The 13,469-nt window shown below is 51.5% G+C and overlaps 1 protein-coding gene across 2 annotated transcripts in view; it reads left to right on the top strand.

The window, feature by feature from the left end:
- The window catches only part of PRKAR1B (protein kinase cAMP-dependent type I regulatory subunit beta), a 69,857-nt gene that overhangs the window by 29,595 nt on the left and 26,793 nt on the right, over positions 1-13,469 (top strand). For both annotated transcript variants that reach the window (XM_077316742.1, XM_077316743.1), the window contains 2 exons: positions 10,197-10,258; positions 10,900-10,946. In XM_077316742.1, coding sequence (XP_077172857.1) covers positions 10,197-10,258; positions 10,900-10,946 — 109 coding nt within the window. The remainder of the gene's footprint in view (positions 1-10,196; positions 10,259-10,899; positions 10,947-13,469) is intronic.

The raw sequence follows: 13,469 nt of genomic DNA, 5'->3' as shown, positions 1-13,469 counted from the left end.
TGAGGGGGAAGGAGCTTTGCATCTACGAGGCAAGTTTCCGAATTTGTGGCTGTTTGCAGGCTTAACGCCGGTCACCACGTGGGCGAACAAGGTCACCCTTTTGAGTTATTTCATGTGGCCTCAGCTATGAGCTTCTAATCTGGGGAGCCAGCTTTGATTCCCTGATTCTCCTCCACAGGCAGCCAGCTGGGTGACCTTGGGCCAGTCACAGCCCTGATAGTGCTGTTCTCACAGAGGAGTTCTCTCAGAGCTCTCTCAGCCTCACCTCCCTCACAGGGCGTCTCTTGTGGGGAGACGAAAGGAAGGCAATTGTATGCCACTCTGAGACTCCTTTGGGCAGTGAAAAGCGGGGCATAAAAACCACCTCTTCTTCTTCGGATGCCACGGACGCTTGCTAGGCGGCCTCAGGCCAGCGGCACGCCCTCGGCCTAACCTACCCCCTCGCAGGGTTGTTGTGAGAATAAAATGGAGGAGAGGAGGATGAAGTGAAGCCCCTTTGGGTCCCCCTGGGAGGTGAACGTTGGACCGGAACTATAGTAAATCTGGTATCCGTTATTCAATTTGACTGGGACTAAAACTTTTGATTATGCTGATAAAGGTACTCTACTGTGCGTGTGTCAAATCAGGATTGGCATCAAGAGCCGACCAGAGAAAGTGGCGCAGAAAAAGCAGCGTCTCCGTTTATTATCATGAGGTGTTATGAAATGAAAGTTCCAAAGGAAATATTTCTTGGAAAACAGAATTGGTGCATCTCTCTGAAGAGCCTCTTGTGGCGCAGAGTGGTAAGGCAGCCATCTGAAAGCTCTGCCCATGAGGCTGGGAGTTCGATCCCAGCAGCCGGCTCAAGGTTGACTCAGCCTTCCCTCCTCCCGAGGTTGGTAAAATGAGTACCCAGCTTGCTGCTGGGGGGTAAAACGGTAATGACTGGGGAAGGCACTGGCAAACCACCCCGTATTGAGTCTGCCATGAAAACGCTAGAGGGCATCACCCCAAGGCTCAGACATGACCCGGTGCTTGCACAGGGGATACCTTTACCTTTACTTTTACCTCTGACAAAAAGGAGGGAACCAGATGTCAACGTATCCTTCACCTGAATCTTTCCCTCTCCTTCCCCTCATTCCCCCGTGTTGCTTGTGGCGTGACGTAGAGCCAGCAGGACTGAAATAGCACCGTGTTTACTAGGCGGATATTTATAGACCCGCACAATCGCAGAACATTAATTAACTAAAATTAAAAAGCAGCAGGGCCCCGCAGGCCCACTGGGCACGATTGTTCCGACAGCCTCGGCCGCATCTCTGATGTGCATTCATTTTTTAATCTGGGAAGGGAATGGCTGGGAAAGGCGGACCCCACCCAGCGTGCTGTTTTTATTTATTGTATATATAATAATTTTGTATCCTAATGTAAATAAGGAATCTGGCGACGCAATCTGGGTCCCCAGAGGGTGCCAGCAAAATCACAGTGGGATGCCCCAGATTTTTTTTTCCCCCTCCTCGGCCTCTTCCCAGAAATCGTTGTGTGAAGAAAATGAAAACCGTGTGCGCATGTGCGAAGAAAATGAAAACCGTGTGCGCATGTGCGAAGAAAATGAAAAACGTGTGTGCATGTGCGAAGAAAATGAAAACCGTGTGCGCATGTGCGAAGAAAATGAAAAACGTGTGTGCATGTGCGAAGAAAATGAAAAACGTGTGTGCATGTGCGAAGAAAATGAAAACCGTGTGTGCATGTGCGAAGAAAATGAAAACCGTGTGTGCATGTGCGAAGAAAATGAAAACCGTGTGCGCATGTGCGAAGAAAATGAAAACCGTGTGCGCATGTGCGGAAAGGCAGGTACATTCGCAAGGGCAACGGTTTTCCGCGGAGAGTGACCTCAGCCGAGGCTTGGCACCTGGGGGGAGAGGGGTGGCCAGCATTGGACGCCATCCTTGGAATTGCATGAGAGCCTCACAACGTGTTTCTGCGCAGGAAACGGGGACAGCCTTGGACAAAGCAAGCCGGAGGGGAGCAACAATGGAACATTCCAATGGGAACGTTCCATTTGCACAACAAGGGAACATTCAATTTGCACAACCTGCCAGAAGGACCCAGCACCAGACCTGAGCAGCCCAGGACCTGGGAACATAGATCACCGTGAAGGGTGCTGCCCTCCTTTTGCAGGACTTCCAGGCGAAGATGACCAGGGCCTATTCTGCACTCACTAGATAATGCACTTCCAATGCACTTTAGAAGTAGACTTTCCGGTTCCGCACAGGAAAAAACCCAGCTGCCAAAGCGCATTGGAAGTGCATTATCCTGTGTGTGCGGAATGGGCCCAGGTCAAATTATCAAGCCCATCGACTGCTCTTGGGCTTCATTGATCAGCCCAGTCTCAGCCAGGAGGTTTCCTCGGTGTGCTAAGAGCCCATCTTCCTTGGAGGCATGGCCAAAGCTCCTCCATCAAAGGCAGGTGTGTTCCCCAGCCTCCAGCGCTCATACTGAGTCATCGCCATTACAATGGGCTGCTTCTACCCCGTCAACTCTTTCCTGGTCAGGGAAGATGCAAAGCATAGGTGATGAGCTACAAGACAAAATTTGGAGGCAGAGGAATATGGAGGTCCACGGTATGCCCATCTTGTCTAGACAGATTCATGGAGGATAGGACCATCAGTGACTACTAGCCATGGTGACTACAGCAGTAAACATCTGAATAACAGTGCCAGGAGGAAACATCAGGGGCAGGCTTCAGTCTCTGTGCCCTGTTCTTGGACCTATGTTGGTTGACCACTGTGTGAGACAGGACTAGATAGACCCTCACTGGTCTGATCCAGCAGGTCTCTTCAGATGTTCTCATTATGGAAGGCCTCAGCCTCTACGCCCTGTTTGTTGGACCTCCAGAGGAATTGGTTGGTGTCTGTGTGAGACGGGATGCCTAACTAGATGGACCACTGATCTGATCCAGCAGGGCTCTTCTGATGTCCCTGCCTCTATGCCCAGTTGTTGGCCTTCCAGAGAAGCTGGTGTGAGAGAGGTTGGTGGACTAGATGGACCACTGGTCTGATCCAGCAGGGTTCTTCTGACATTCTTTCCGGGGGAATACCTCAGGTTCTATGCCTTGTTGTTGGACCTCTGGAGGAACTGGTTGGCCTCTATGAAAGACATGATTTTGGAATAGATGGACCACTGGACTGATCCATCTTCTGATGTTGGTCAACAGAGCCTTCATGCATTTTCTAGAACATGGGTCTTTCCTTCCCTTCTCTGACCGATGGAAAAACCTGTGGGGACATCTCCATATTTTCTTTGCATGTCTCCTGATGAATTTGTGGTAATGGATTCACAGAGAAACTGCTGTGGGGCACGCTTGTTCCGATGGAAAAAACTGGTCAATCTTGGTGAAGAATCTGACGAGGAAGAAGGAACATCTCCCAGCTCTGGCAGATATTTAAGAAGGCTGTGAAAGCTAATCAAGATCCCGATCAATTCTTCCCTGCAGGCAATCCTCTCTCTCTCCTTCCTCCCCATCTACACACAAACACACAGACACAGAGAATGTGTGCTGTTGTGATTATTTGGGTGCTTTTTTAATTTAATGAGCTACCTGGGTGGTGGCAGCTAGAGCTGGATGCAAGAGGGGTGGTAAATACTGGAGCCAGCATGGTTTGGTGGTGAAGACCAAAGGATTCTAATCTGGAGAACCGGGTTCAATTCCCCACTCCTCCACAGAAAGCCCGCTTGGTGACCGTGGGCCAGTGCCAGCTCTCTCAGAGCTCTCCCACCTACCTCACAAGGTGCCAGTTGTGGGGAGAGGAAAGGCAGTTTTAAACCTTTTTGAGAATCCTCAGGGCAGAGAAAAGTGGGGTACAAAATCCCAGCTCTGCAAGAGCCTACTAGGGGAGGAGAAGGCTCACACCGGTGCCTCCGTTCCATCAGACAGGAAGACGACCCACTAAAGCTTGGGGACACACGAGACAAACCCTGGAAAACGGAGACTCCTACGTGAGTCGGACTCCTTAATGCCTGCTGTATCTTCCGGGAAATAAGTTGCATTATCCCTAATTCCAGCAGAAGCTATTTGAGAAGGCCCTTATTGCTCCTCAGCCTGAAGCGTCATTACACCACCGGCACAGAAGTCGGACCGCAGCAGTGAGAATCGGCTGGCGCCGTGGACGGCGAGACCCGAATCTAGGCCAAGAGGGAGCGGAGGAGCTCGAAGGCCATTTCGCTGGCAACAGCGTAGAACGTGAGCCTTCCAGGGCAACGGGCAGGAGGTGCTGTTCCGGCGGCAGGTAAAAAAGCCAAAATTTCGGATCCCAGCCCCAAGCAAAGGTCGTTCTGCCGCCACTGGCAGGGGCTGATGTTGCAGGAGTGCCTTGCAGACTACAGCACACGCCTGTTCCTCAGTAGATATTTAGGGAAAGGACCGAGATTCCCTTTTTAAAGTCCTGGAGCCCCTGGCAAAGGACCACGGGGCCAGCTGCTGTAGGCTGAGCCCTCCTTCCCTCCCCACATCTCTTCCTCTCGTGCCCACGCAGTTCTCAGGGAGGAACCGACTTGGGCTGGGGATATAGCTCTCTGCCAGTCTGGGAACCCGGGTGGGGGAAGGACACCCACTCCACGCCTATAGATTTATTAGGAAAATGCGTCAATATATATATACGTTCGGTTCGGTCTGGAGTTGCTATCAGCGTCTTGGTTCGCACATTTGGGGGAACGATTGAAAGCCCCTTCCCGGATTTCAGATGAATGCCAGCTTAGGGGGAGGGTGACCCTCGCCCTCCCAGCAGATAAATTTTCAGCCACTGTGCCTCAAATGGCACACACATGTGTGTCCCTCTCCCTGTGCAATTAGAGTAATTCAGTGCTCTAAATTAGAGTGATATCAGTGCTCTCTCAGCCTCACCCACCTCACAGGGTGTCTGTTGTGGGGAGAGGAAAGGGAAGGCGACTGGAAGCCGCTTTGAGCCTCCTTCGGGTAGGGAAAAGCGGCATAGAAGAACCAACTCTTCTTCTTCTTCTTCTGAAATCTGAAATCTGACGAGATCGGGCAAGGCTGGGCTATCCAGGTCAGCGCATGTGTTCTTTATTCCATTCAAATGAGTAATTCATCACATCTACAGTGGGCAAGTTTATCCCTCTTGCTTTCGGGAGCAGAGAAAGCGAAGAACATAAGGCCAGCCACGTTGGATCAGGACAATGGCCCAGCCAGTCTAACACTCCGTGTCACACAGTGGCAAAAACACAGGCGTTATCAGGAGGCCCACCAGCAGGGCCCGAATTACAGAAGTCCTCCCACTGTTGGCCCCCACGCACCGAAAATGCAGAGCATCAGTGTCCCAGACATAAGAACATGAGAGAAGCCATGTTGGATCAAGCCAATGGCCCATCCGATGTGCCACACAGTGGCCCAGATCCAGGGCCCATCAGGAGGTCATGCCCTGGACATCCTGGGAAATACTCACACAACCAAGAGGAACGTACAACATTATTGAGGTCTAGTGCTATGGCTTCTGCATACGGACAAAGCACAAGTGGGCCGCAAGGTTTATTTTTAGGTTGTCCATTTCCCAGTGGGACTGTCCTTGAGATGCAACCTTTCATGCCTGGGGAGACAAGAGAGGAGTGGGTGTGTTTGTCTTAGCTCTCAGCTTCAGGCCAGTGGGCTAAGGCAACTGGACAGGTTGGTTTGGGGAACGGCACTTGTGCCTGGCAAATACGCCCTTATCACCCTCTTCCGGAGAAAGGCCCACGTGGTATTTGCCCGGGGTTGATGTTTATCACTGCAAGACATTAGCAGCAAGGCTGATTCCAGGCAAACATCATTAGGGACGTTTTCCTAAGAGGGGGTGTACAGTAGAGAAGAAACGGGGGAAGCGTTTGAAAGGGAACACCAGCAGACCAACAAGGACCAACAAGGAGTCTCGGGCCTTCTTCCGGAGGAGTGGTACGGAGCTTTGAAAGCATTCCTGGGGGGAAGGTCTTCTCCGGGTCGCTGCTGGATGAAGAAGGAGGAGGAGAAGAAGGAGAAGAAAAGAGAAGAAGAAGAAGAAGAAGAAGAAGAAGAAGAAGAAGAAGAAGGGGAAAGGGGAAGAAGAAGAAGATCAAGAAGAAGAAGGAGAAGGAGAAGGAGAAGAAGAAGAAGAAGAAGAAGAAGAAGAAGAAGAAGAAGAAGAAGAAGAAGAAGAAGAAGAAGAATTCACGTGGATTTTGCCCGTGAATGAAGGCAATTCGATCAACTTCTCCACGTGAGGAAAGAGAAAACCTGTGGAACTCTTTAAAACAAAAACAATCACCTTGACCTCCCTACGGTCATTCCCACTGGTCCAAGAAGGGCAGCATCCATAGAATGAAAGCAAATTTTTCCACGCCTCTGTGAAAACCTGTGCTCTGCCCTGCATTTTCTAAGCATCCCTCTTGCCTGAACGTGACTGAGTAGGCATATACATGGTTAAAAGAGAGGGTATTTATCACTTGGGGGATTCCAGCGGGCGTTTTTCAGGGCTCTGGGCTTGTCTCAACCTGCTGTGCACCTTCGGTTCCTGCAGCCTTCCCCTATCTTTGAAAATCTGGTGTTCCCGAAGGATGCAGTTGGCAATTAACGTTTCTGAAAATTATTCCAATGCTCACGCCCGAACAGATTCCCCGACGTCTTCTTTTGCAGGCCTGATCAGCGAGGAGCATTATGTCGAATGCAGCTTGGCAACCGGACGCTGATCCTTTATCGATTTGGACTGCGGTATTGAGAAAATGCCGGGAGAGTCACATGCGTAATCTCTCACAGCGGTTCTCTTCTTTTCGAGGCCGAGGGCTTGCCTTTCCGCCATGGGATCCGCTTCAGAATAAACATGTGGGGGGCAGAGGGGGTGGCAGGACCTGCCCCGTAAGAAACAGGATCTTCACCACGAGAAAATGGCTACTTGGGATTGATACCCTACTGAGGTCCTTCCTCAGACCCTGCCCCTTCCCAGGCCCTCCTTAAAACGTCAGAAATTTCCCAGCATGGAGTTGGCAACTGATAGCAGCAGTGTGTGTGTCGGGAGAATTGTTCCCAGATGGAAAGGTCAAGGATGCCTACCTGAGGTGCAAATGAGGGATGAGGGGGCCAGCCTCCAGGTGGAGGCTGGAGATCAGCTCTCCAGGAGAAAATAGCAGCTTCCTCAAACTCCTACCCCCCCCCCCCAAGCTCTATCGTCCCCCCTTGCTTTGTTACAACAGAAAGGTCCGGAGGAGGATTCAATGAACAGAAGGGGATTGTTTTGTTGTGTATGGCAGGGGTGGCCAAACTGTGGCTCTCCAGATGTCCACTGGCAGGGGCTCATGGGGGTTGTAGTCCATGGACAGTTTGGCCACCCCTGCTACATAGCACATACTATCTGTTGCTACCTGTTCTAGATTTTAATCGTTTTTTTTTTTTGTACAGGTGTTATCGTTTCACTTGAATGGTCTGAATTATTTTAATGGGTTTTTTCCAAGTGTTGTTTTTGAACACCTGGAGATGTATTGTAATCCCACCTGGAGACAACTGGAGTTGCGACCCCCTGATTGACCGTTCCCACTTTGGGGGGAGCGGTGTTTTCTCAAAGCACTCTGGGAAATTCTGGGAGGGTTCGGGACAGAGAGGATCCCTCAGCAAGACACGTTGTTGTAGAGCCCACCCTCCGACGCAGCCCTTTTCTCCGGGGGAACCAATTGCTGCCACCTGGATGAGCTGTAAAACCAGGTGTTCTGCAGGTCCCGCCTGGAGGTTGGCAACACCTGTTCCTCCCTCTGCCCTTGACATGGCTCCGTACGTTTTCGCGTAGGGGAGAGCTGGGCCATTGTCCCCATTTAGAGAAGTCCTTAGATTCTTAGATTCCCGTGTAGCCCCGCCTGCCTCACCTGGACAGGTGACTCCCCCACCTTTCTCCGCCACCTCTGGAATAGGGCAGGGGTAGTCAAACTGCGGCCCTCCAGATGTCCATGGACTATAATTCCCAGGAGCCCCTGCCAGCGAATGCTGGCAGGGGCTCCTGGGAATTGTAGTCCATGGACATCTGGAGGGCCGCAGTTTGACTACTCCTGGAATAGGGCCTGGGGCCCCTCCAGAGGGCTGTGTTACTAGCTCCTGCTTGGTCAATTCTCGGGAGACTTGGGGATGAAATTTGGGAAGGGGAGGGAGCTCAGGAGGGATGGAACCCCGCAGACTCTCCCCTCCAAAGCAGCCCTTTCCCCCGGGGAACCACGTTGGCCATCTGGGGAGCAGTCAGGATTCCGGGGGATCACCAGACCCCACTGGAGAGCAGTGATCCTCCCCGAATTACAACTGACCTCAAGACAACCAAGAGAGTTTCCTCTGGAGAAACTGCCCACTTCAGAGGGTCCCCTTCCTGCTGAGGCTTGTTCCTTCCTGCTCCCAAATCTCCGGTCTGGATCCGGCAACCGTACCGGCCCCGGTGCTGCTTCCTCACATGCCTCTGCAGCTTCCACAGCAGGGGGCGCCCTTCAGCCGTCCGGTTGCCCCCCCCCCCTCCCCACTTGCGTGAGGATGAATCACGCCCGGCCTCCTCTCCTCTCCAGCCGAAAAAGCGATAACCGTTCAGGGGTAAAGATAATGCTTTGGTCTCAATTTATGACCGGGTGTTTCCTAGAGCCGAGCCCGAGCAGATTTTGGAACCACTGGACAGGAAATAAGCTAATAATGGCATTTTGCAGCATGCCTGTAGCCATATATGGGAGCGAAAATGTGCCAGGATCCTTGCTGACCTCCTGGCTGTTTGGCTGGGGGGGGGGGAGGAGGGTGAATCTTCACAGAGGCAAAAAAATAATAATAAAAAGAAGATCCCTTTGTTCTCCTTACTCACTGGGCTTCGCTGTGCGCCAAGGAGGGCCCCCCACGGAATGACTCTATGGTGGGAAAGCTGTTCGGTTAGCATCGTTAATGTGGGTTTTCTCCCTTTCAGCCCATCACAGTCTCCTGTCTGGAAACCACAACAGAGTGCTGTACTTATCCATCCTTTTCATAGAATCACAGAGTTGGAAGGGGCCTCCTGGGTCATCTAGTCCAACCCCCCTGCACTGTGCAAGATACTCACATCCCAATAGCTCCTCCACTGTCACCTGCCACCCCCTTGGACCTTCCCAGAATCAGCCTCTCTGTCAGATGGCTCTCCAGCCTCTGTTTAAAAATCTCCAAAGATGGAGAACCCACCACCTCCCGAGGAAGCCTGTTCCACTGAGAAACTGCTCTGACTGTCAGGAACTTCTTCCGGAGGTTTAGACGGAATTTCTTTTGCATTAATTTCATCCCATTGGTTCTGGTCCGTCCCTCTGGGGCAAGAGAGAACAACTCTGCTCCATCTTCATATGGCAGCCTTTTAAATACTTGAAGATGGATCCCCACGGTGTCCTCTCTCATGTCACCTGCTTTTTCACTGCACCCCCTTTCCCTCTCCCTTCCCATGGATACTGCCCCCACTCCCCCCAAAAAAAAGCTCCAGGAATTTCCCAATCTGTATTGGCAACTTTACCCCAACTTCTCTCTTCCAGCTGTTTCTGACCCACTATTCCAGCTGCTTCCTCCCTTCTCTGCTTCAAAACACTCCACGCTGAGTTCTTATTTAAATATTAAAAGTATGGTTGTTGGGAGTCAGCAATACACAGGGGAAGAGAGATCTTAGGGCAGAAGCAAGTGGAAATTGGGTTACAGAGTGGCACACGGAGGACAGATCTACCCACTCTAGGACAGGGGTAGCCAAACTGCGGTTCCCCGGAGGTCCATGGATTACAATTCCCTTGAGCCCCTGCCATGGAACTCCGGACAACCCGAGTTTGGCCAGTAGCGGGGGCTCATGGGAATTGTAGTCCATGGACATCCGGAGAACCCCAGTTTGGCCAGCCCTGCTCTAGGAGATGACATTTCTGGATATTTAGGAGGCAAGGGTTTGCGGGTGGGCTAAGCAATACCTCATGTAGGGCTCGGTCTCCCAGTCTTTCTTAAAAACTAGTCACCGGGTTTTCCAGTTTGGATCAGGAAGGGGAATTTTGTCCTGTTTCCATACCCACATTCTGTAAGAGGGAACGAATCTACAAGAAGAAAACACAGACCTGCAGCCTGGAGCAACGCAGCGACTCCTTCCTGTGCTGAAGGGGGGGAAATCGGACGCATCGTGGCAAATGTGGGGCTTTCATCCATGGGGCTGGCAGAAATGTTGACCAGTTCTGTTTGTCCTTCTTCTCCGCAGTGACATCTTTGACGCCATGTTCCCCGTCACCCACATTGCCGGGGAGACTGTCATACAACAGGGTAAGTGCAACCATTCCGTAGCGTCCGCGAGGGTGATGTGCAGGGCTCCTTGAGTGCCTTGTCACGGGCTGGGTCGCTGTATTCGGCCTCCAGATGTCGGCTTCCCTGCCCATCTTCTGTTTCTCTTCTTCAAAGTGAGGACGGGGGGTGTGCGCGTGCCCACCAGTTGCAGAATCTGCAAAGAGAAGGCACTTGCTCTTCCATCATCCGCCATTTTCCACCTCCCTGTTCTTCCACCAGTCGGACTTCCATTCCCTCCCCCCCTCCCCATTCCAAATCTGGGTGAGGAAAACAGGTGCCCCATCGATGGATGCGTGGCTGTGAAATTTTCCGCCAATCACCGCTCATCCCACCCAGCTTATGCCACAGCCGAGCCTCTGTTCCTGGTGGGAACAAAAGGGGCCCTACCCCTGTGAGGGCATCAGGTGGGGATTGATGGATTTCCCAAATGAAACTGGAAACCAATGGGAGTATGGCGGTCCCCAGTGTGGTTGTGCCCGGGGCCACCTTGCTGCACACCACTGAATAGCCTGAAGTAGGATTCTGAGGAGGAGGCCTCCTTCGAATCGCTGTCTTCCGGTACCTTCTGGGAAATGGTTTTGAGAGCCACCAACACTTAACAGGGCTCCTTGCTTTTCCAGGGGACGAAGGAGACAATTTCTACGTGATCGACCAAGGCGAAGTGGACGTAAGTCGGAATTCACTTCCCACCCCGAAACAGATCTTGGTTCCTTTCCCCCCTCTGATCTTAAGCATGCTGCCTTCACTGGGAGGTTCCCATTTATTACATCAGACATTAGGATGGTAGATTTGCCCAGCTCTGGTTAGTACTCAGCAGCAAAGGAACGTTTTCACTCAAACAATATTTCTATGGTCACCTTGGGGTTTTCCCTCAATCTCCATTTCCCGGGGTGGCCTCCCCTTTGTTGACAGACCCAAGTCGCAAACGTTAAAACGGCTCTGTTTAGGGACATTGATTTGCACGGTACCCCTTCAGAGTACTAGATTCATTGATCTGGGGAAGGGGAGGGGGAATATTTCTCTTTGAGTCCAGATATGACAACCTGTCCGCATTCCTTAGCCCTCTCTGCCCCTCATTTTGTTTCCTCAAAACCTAGAAGCCTCAGGGCTAAGGAGACCTCGCCGGGATGCCACGGGGCGCGACCGCAAGCCGAAACGTATTTGTCCGTAGAAAGGAGGTTAATTTGGCATCGTAAGGAAAACAAATTACTTTAGATTTAGAAGCACATCACCCACCCCTGCAGGCAAGCCGTTTGCCCCTGAACTGGCATGGTGGAATGCGCCTGAGGGGCGTATGGGGAACCAGAGGTGGCTGCATTCTTTAGTCGCCCCGGTTAGCTTACGTGTAATTCGTGTCTCCCCACTGAGAGGGAGGGAGGGAGGGAGAGCGAGAGAGAGAGAGAAGAACCCTCAGGCTGATGGTTTCGTCTTCAGAAAAGTGCTTTCCCCCAAATCCTCTGAATGTGTGTGGTTGCCACTTTCATGGAAGAAGGAAAAGAAGCATAGATACGGGATCTCACTCTCCCCGGGTAGCACCAACTGGGTGAAACTTCTTGCCTCTGCTACTGAAGGAGAAGTGGTGAATGCAGGGCCCTGGGGGGCCATTCAGTTTTTGATGGGGAAACATCTCACGCGGCAGCCGCAGCCATAGGGACAAGCTTTCAGATAGGCAACAACAAGAATGCCACGGAAATCCAGTACGGGAGCAAGCGTCAATTAGCAAAATTTACAGGACACGGAGATGCAAGGTGTAAAAATCCAGGAGACCAGGTACGAGGTGTGCGCTTCACAAGTCGGTCATCCACTGTATCGTACAGCCACTGGCATCTCGTTGGGATCTCCAACATGAAACGACAGGTGGTTTTAAACTCCCAAATTCAAAGAATATGGGGTTTTCATGTTTGATGTCTCCACATACATCTTACACGACAATCCAGTTCGTGCTACTTTTTATCGTGGAACCAGAGATGATCTCTCCCCGAAGTGTTTATTTTTACAAGGCTAGCCGTTTTCCAAATGAAAGGATCTTCCAGAGCTATCCTAAGCAGGGTTTAGGACAGTCCAGGGTTTTGAAAAGGTCTTACCTCCGCTTAGGATGGCCGTGTTGTTCTGAAATGACCGTACAAAGTTTGCTTCCGGGGCACCTTGAAGGCCGACCAGGTTTAACGCTGGGCAGAAGCTTTGTTGGTCTTTAGGTGCCCCTGGACTAAACTTTGCTCTGCTTAGGATAGTTTCATAGGGTAGCCATACTGATCAGCCACAACAGACACCCTGTGAGGGAGGGGAGGCTGAGAGAGCCCTGATATTCCTGCTCAGTCAGAACAGCCTTCTCAGTGCTGTGGTGAGCCCAAGGTCACCCAGCTGGTTGCAGGTAGGGAAACGAGGAATCAGACCTGGCTCACCAAATTAGGAGTCCGCGCTCCTAACCACTACACCAAACTGGCTCTCTACACCAGGATGGCTCTCTGCACCAAAAGAACCAGGCAGGAGGGGATGGGAAAGACCTCAGTGGCTCAGTGGCAGAGCCTCTGCTTGGCATGCAGAAGGCCCCAGGTTCAATTCCTGACATCTCCAGTTAAGAGGACCAGGCAGAAGGGGATGGAAGAAACTTCTGCTTCAGTCCCTGCACATCTGAGCAGACAGAACTGTTTTATTCTGGCTGCAAGCTTTCATGTGAATAATAAACTTGGTCGGTCTTAAAAGTGCTATCGGACTCAGGTTTTCCTCTGCTGCTTCAGGCCAACATGGCAGCTCACCTGAATCTTTATTATAATTATTATTAAACGACGGAGCTTCATTGAGCAAAAGCCCCAGGAAGGATCGTGCGAAAACTCCTTTGTTAATTTTTAAAAAACGGGACAGATGTTTCTTCGGGGCGCATTTCCCAAAGGCTGCTCACAGGGGACGGGGTTAGACGGCCCAAGCTGGCGAGTCATAGAATCATAGAATCATAGAGTTGGAAGGGGCCATAGAGGCCATCTAGTCCAACCCCCTGCTCAATGCAGGATCAGCCCAAAGCATCCTAAAGCATCCAAGAAAAGTGTGTCTCCAACCTTTGCTTGAAGACTGCCAGTGAGGGGGAGCTCACCACCTCCTTAGGCAGCCTATTCCACTGCTGAACTACTCTGACTGTGAATTTTTTTTCCTGATATCTAGCCTATATCGTTGTAGCTTAAACCCATTACTGCGT

This window comes from Paroedura picta, chromosome 17, assembly GCF_049243985.1.
Source record: "Paroedura picta isolate Pp20150507F chromosome 17, Ppicta_v3.0, whole genome shotgun sequence".
Lineage (NCBI taxonomy): Eukaryota > Metazoa > Chordata > Lepidosauria > Squamata > Gekkonidae > Paroedura > Paroedura picta.
The sequence above is the reverse complement of the archived record's forward strand: the minus strand, read 5'-3'. Positions and strand labels throughout refer to the sequence as shown.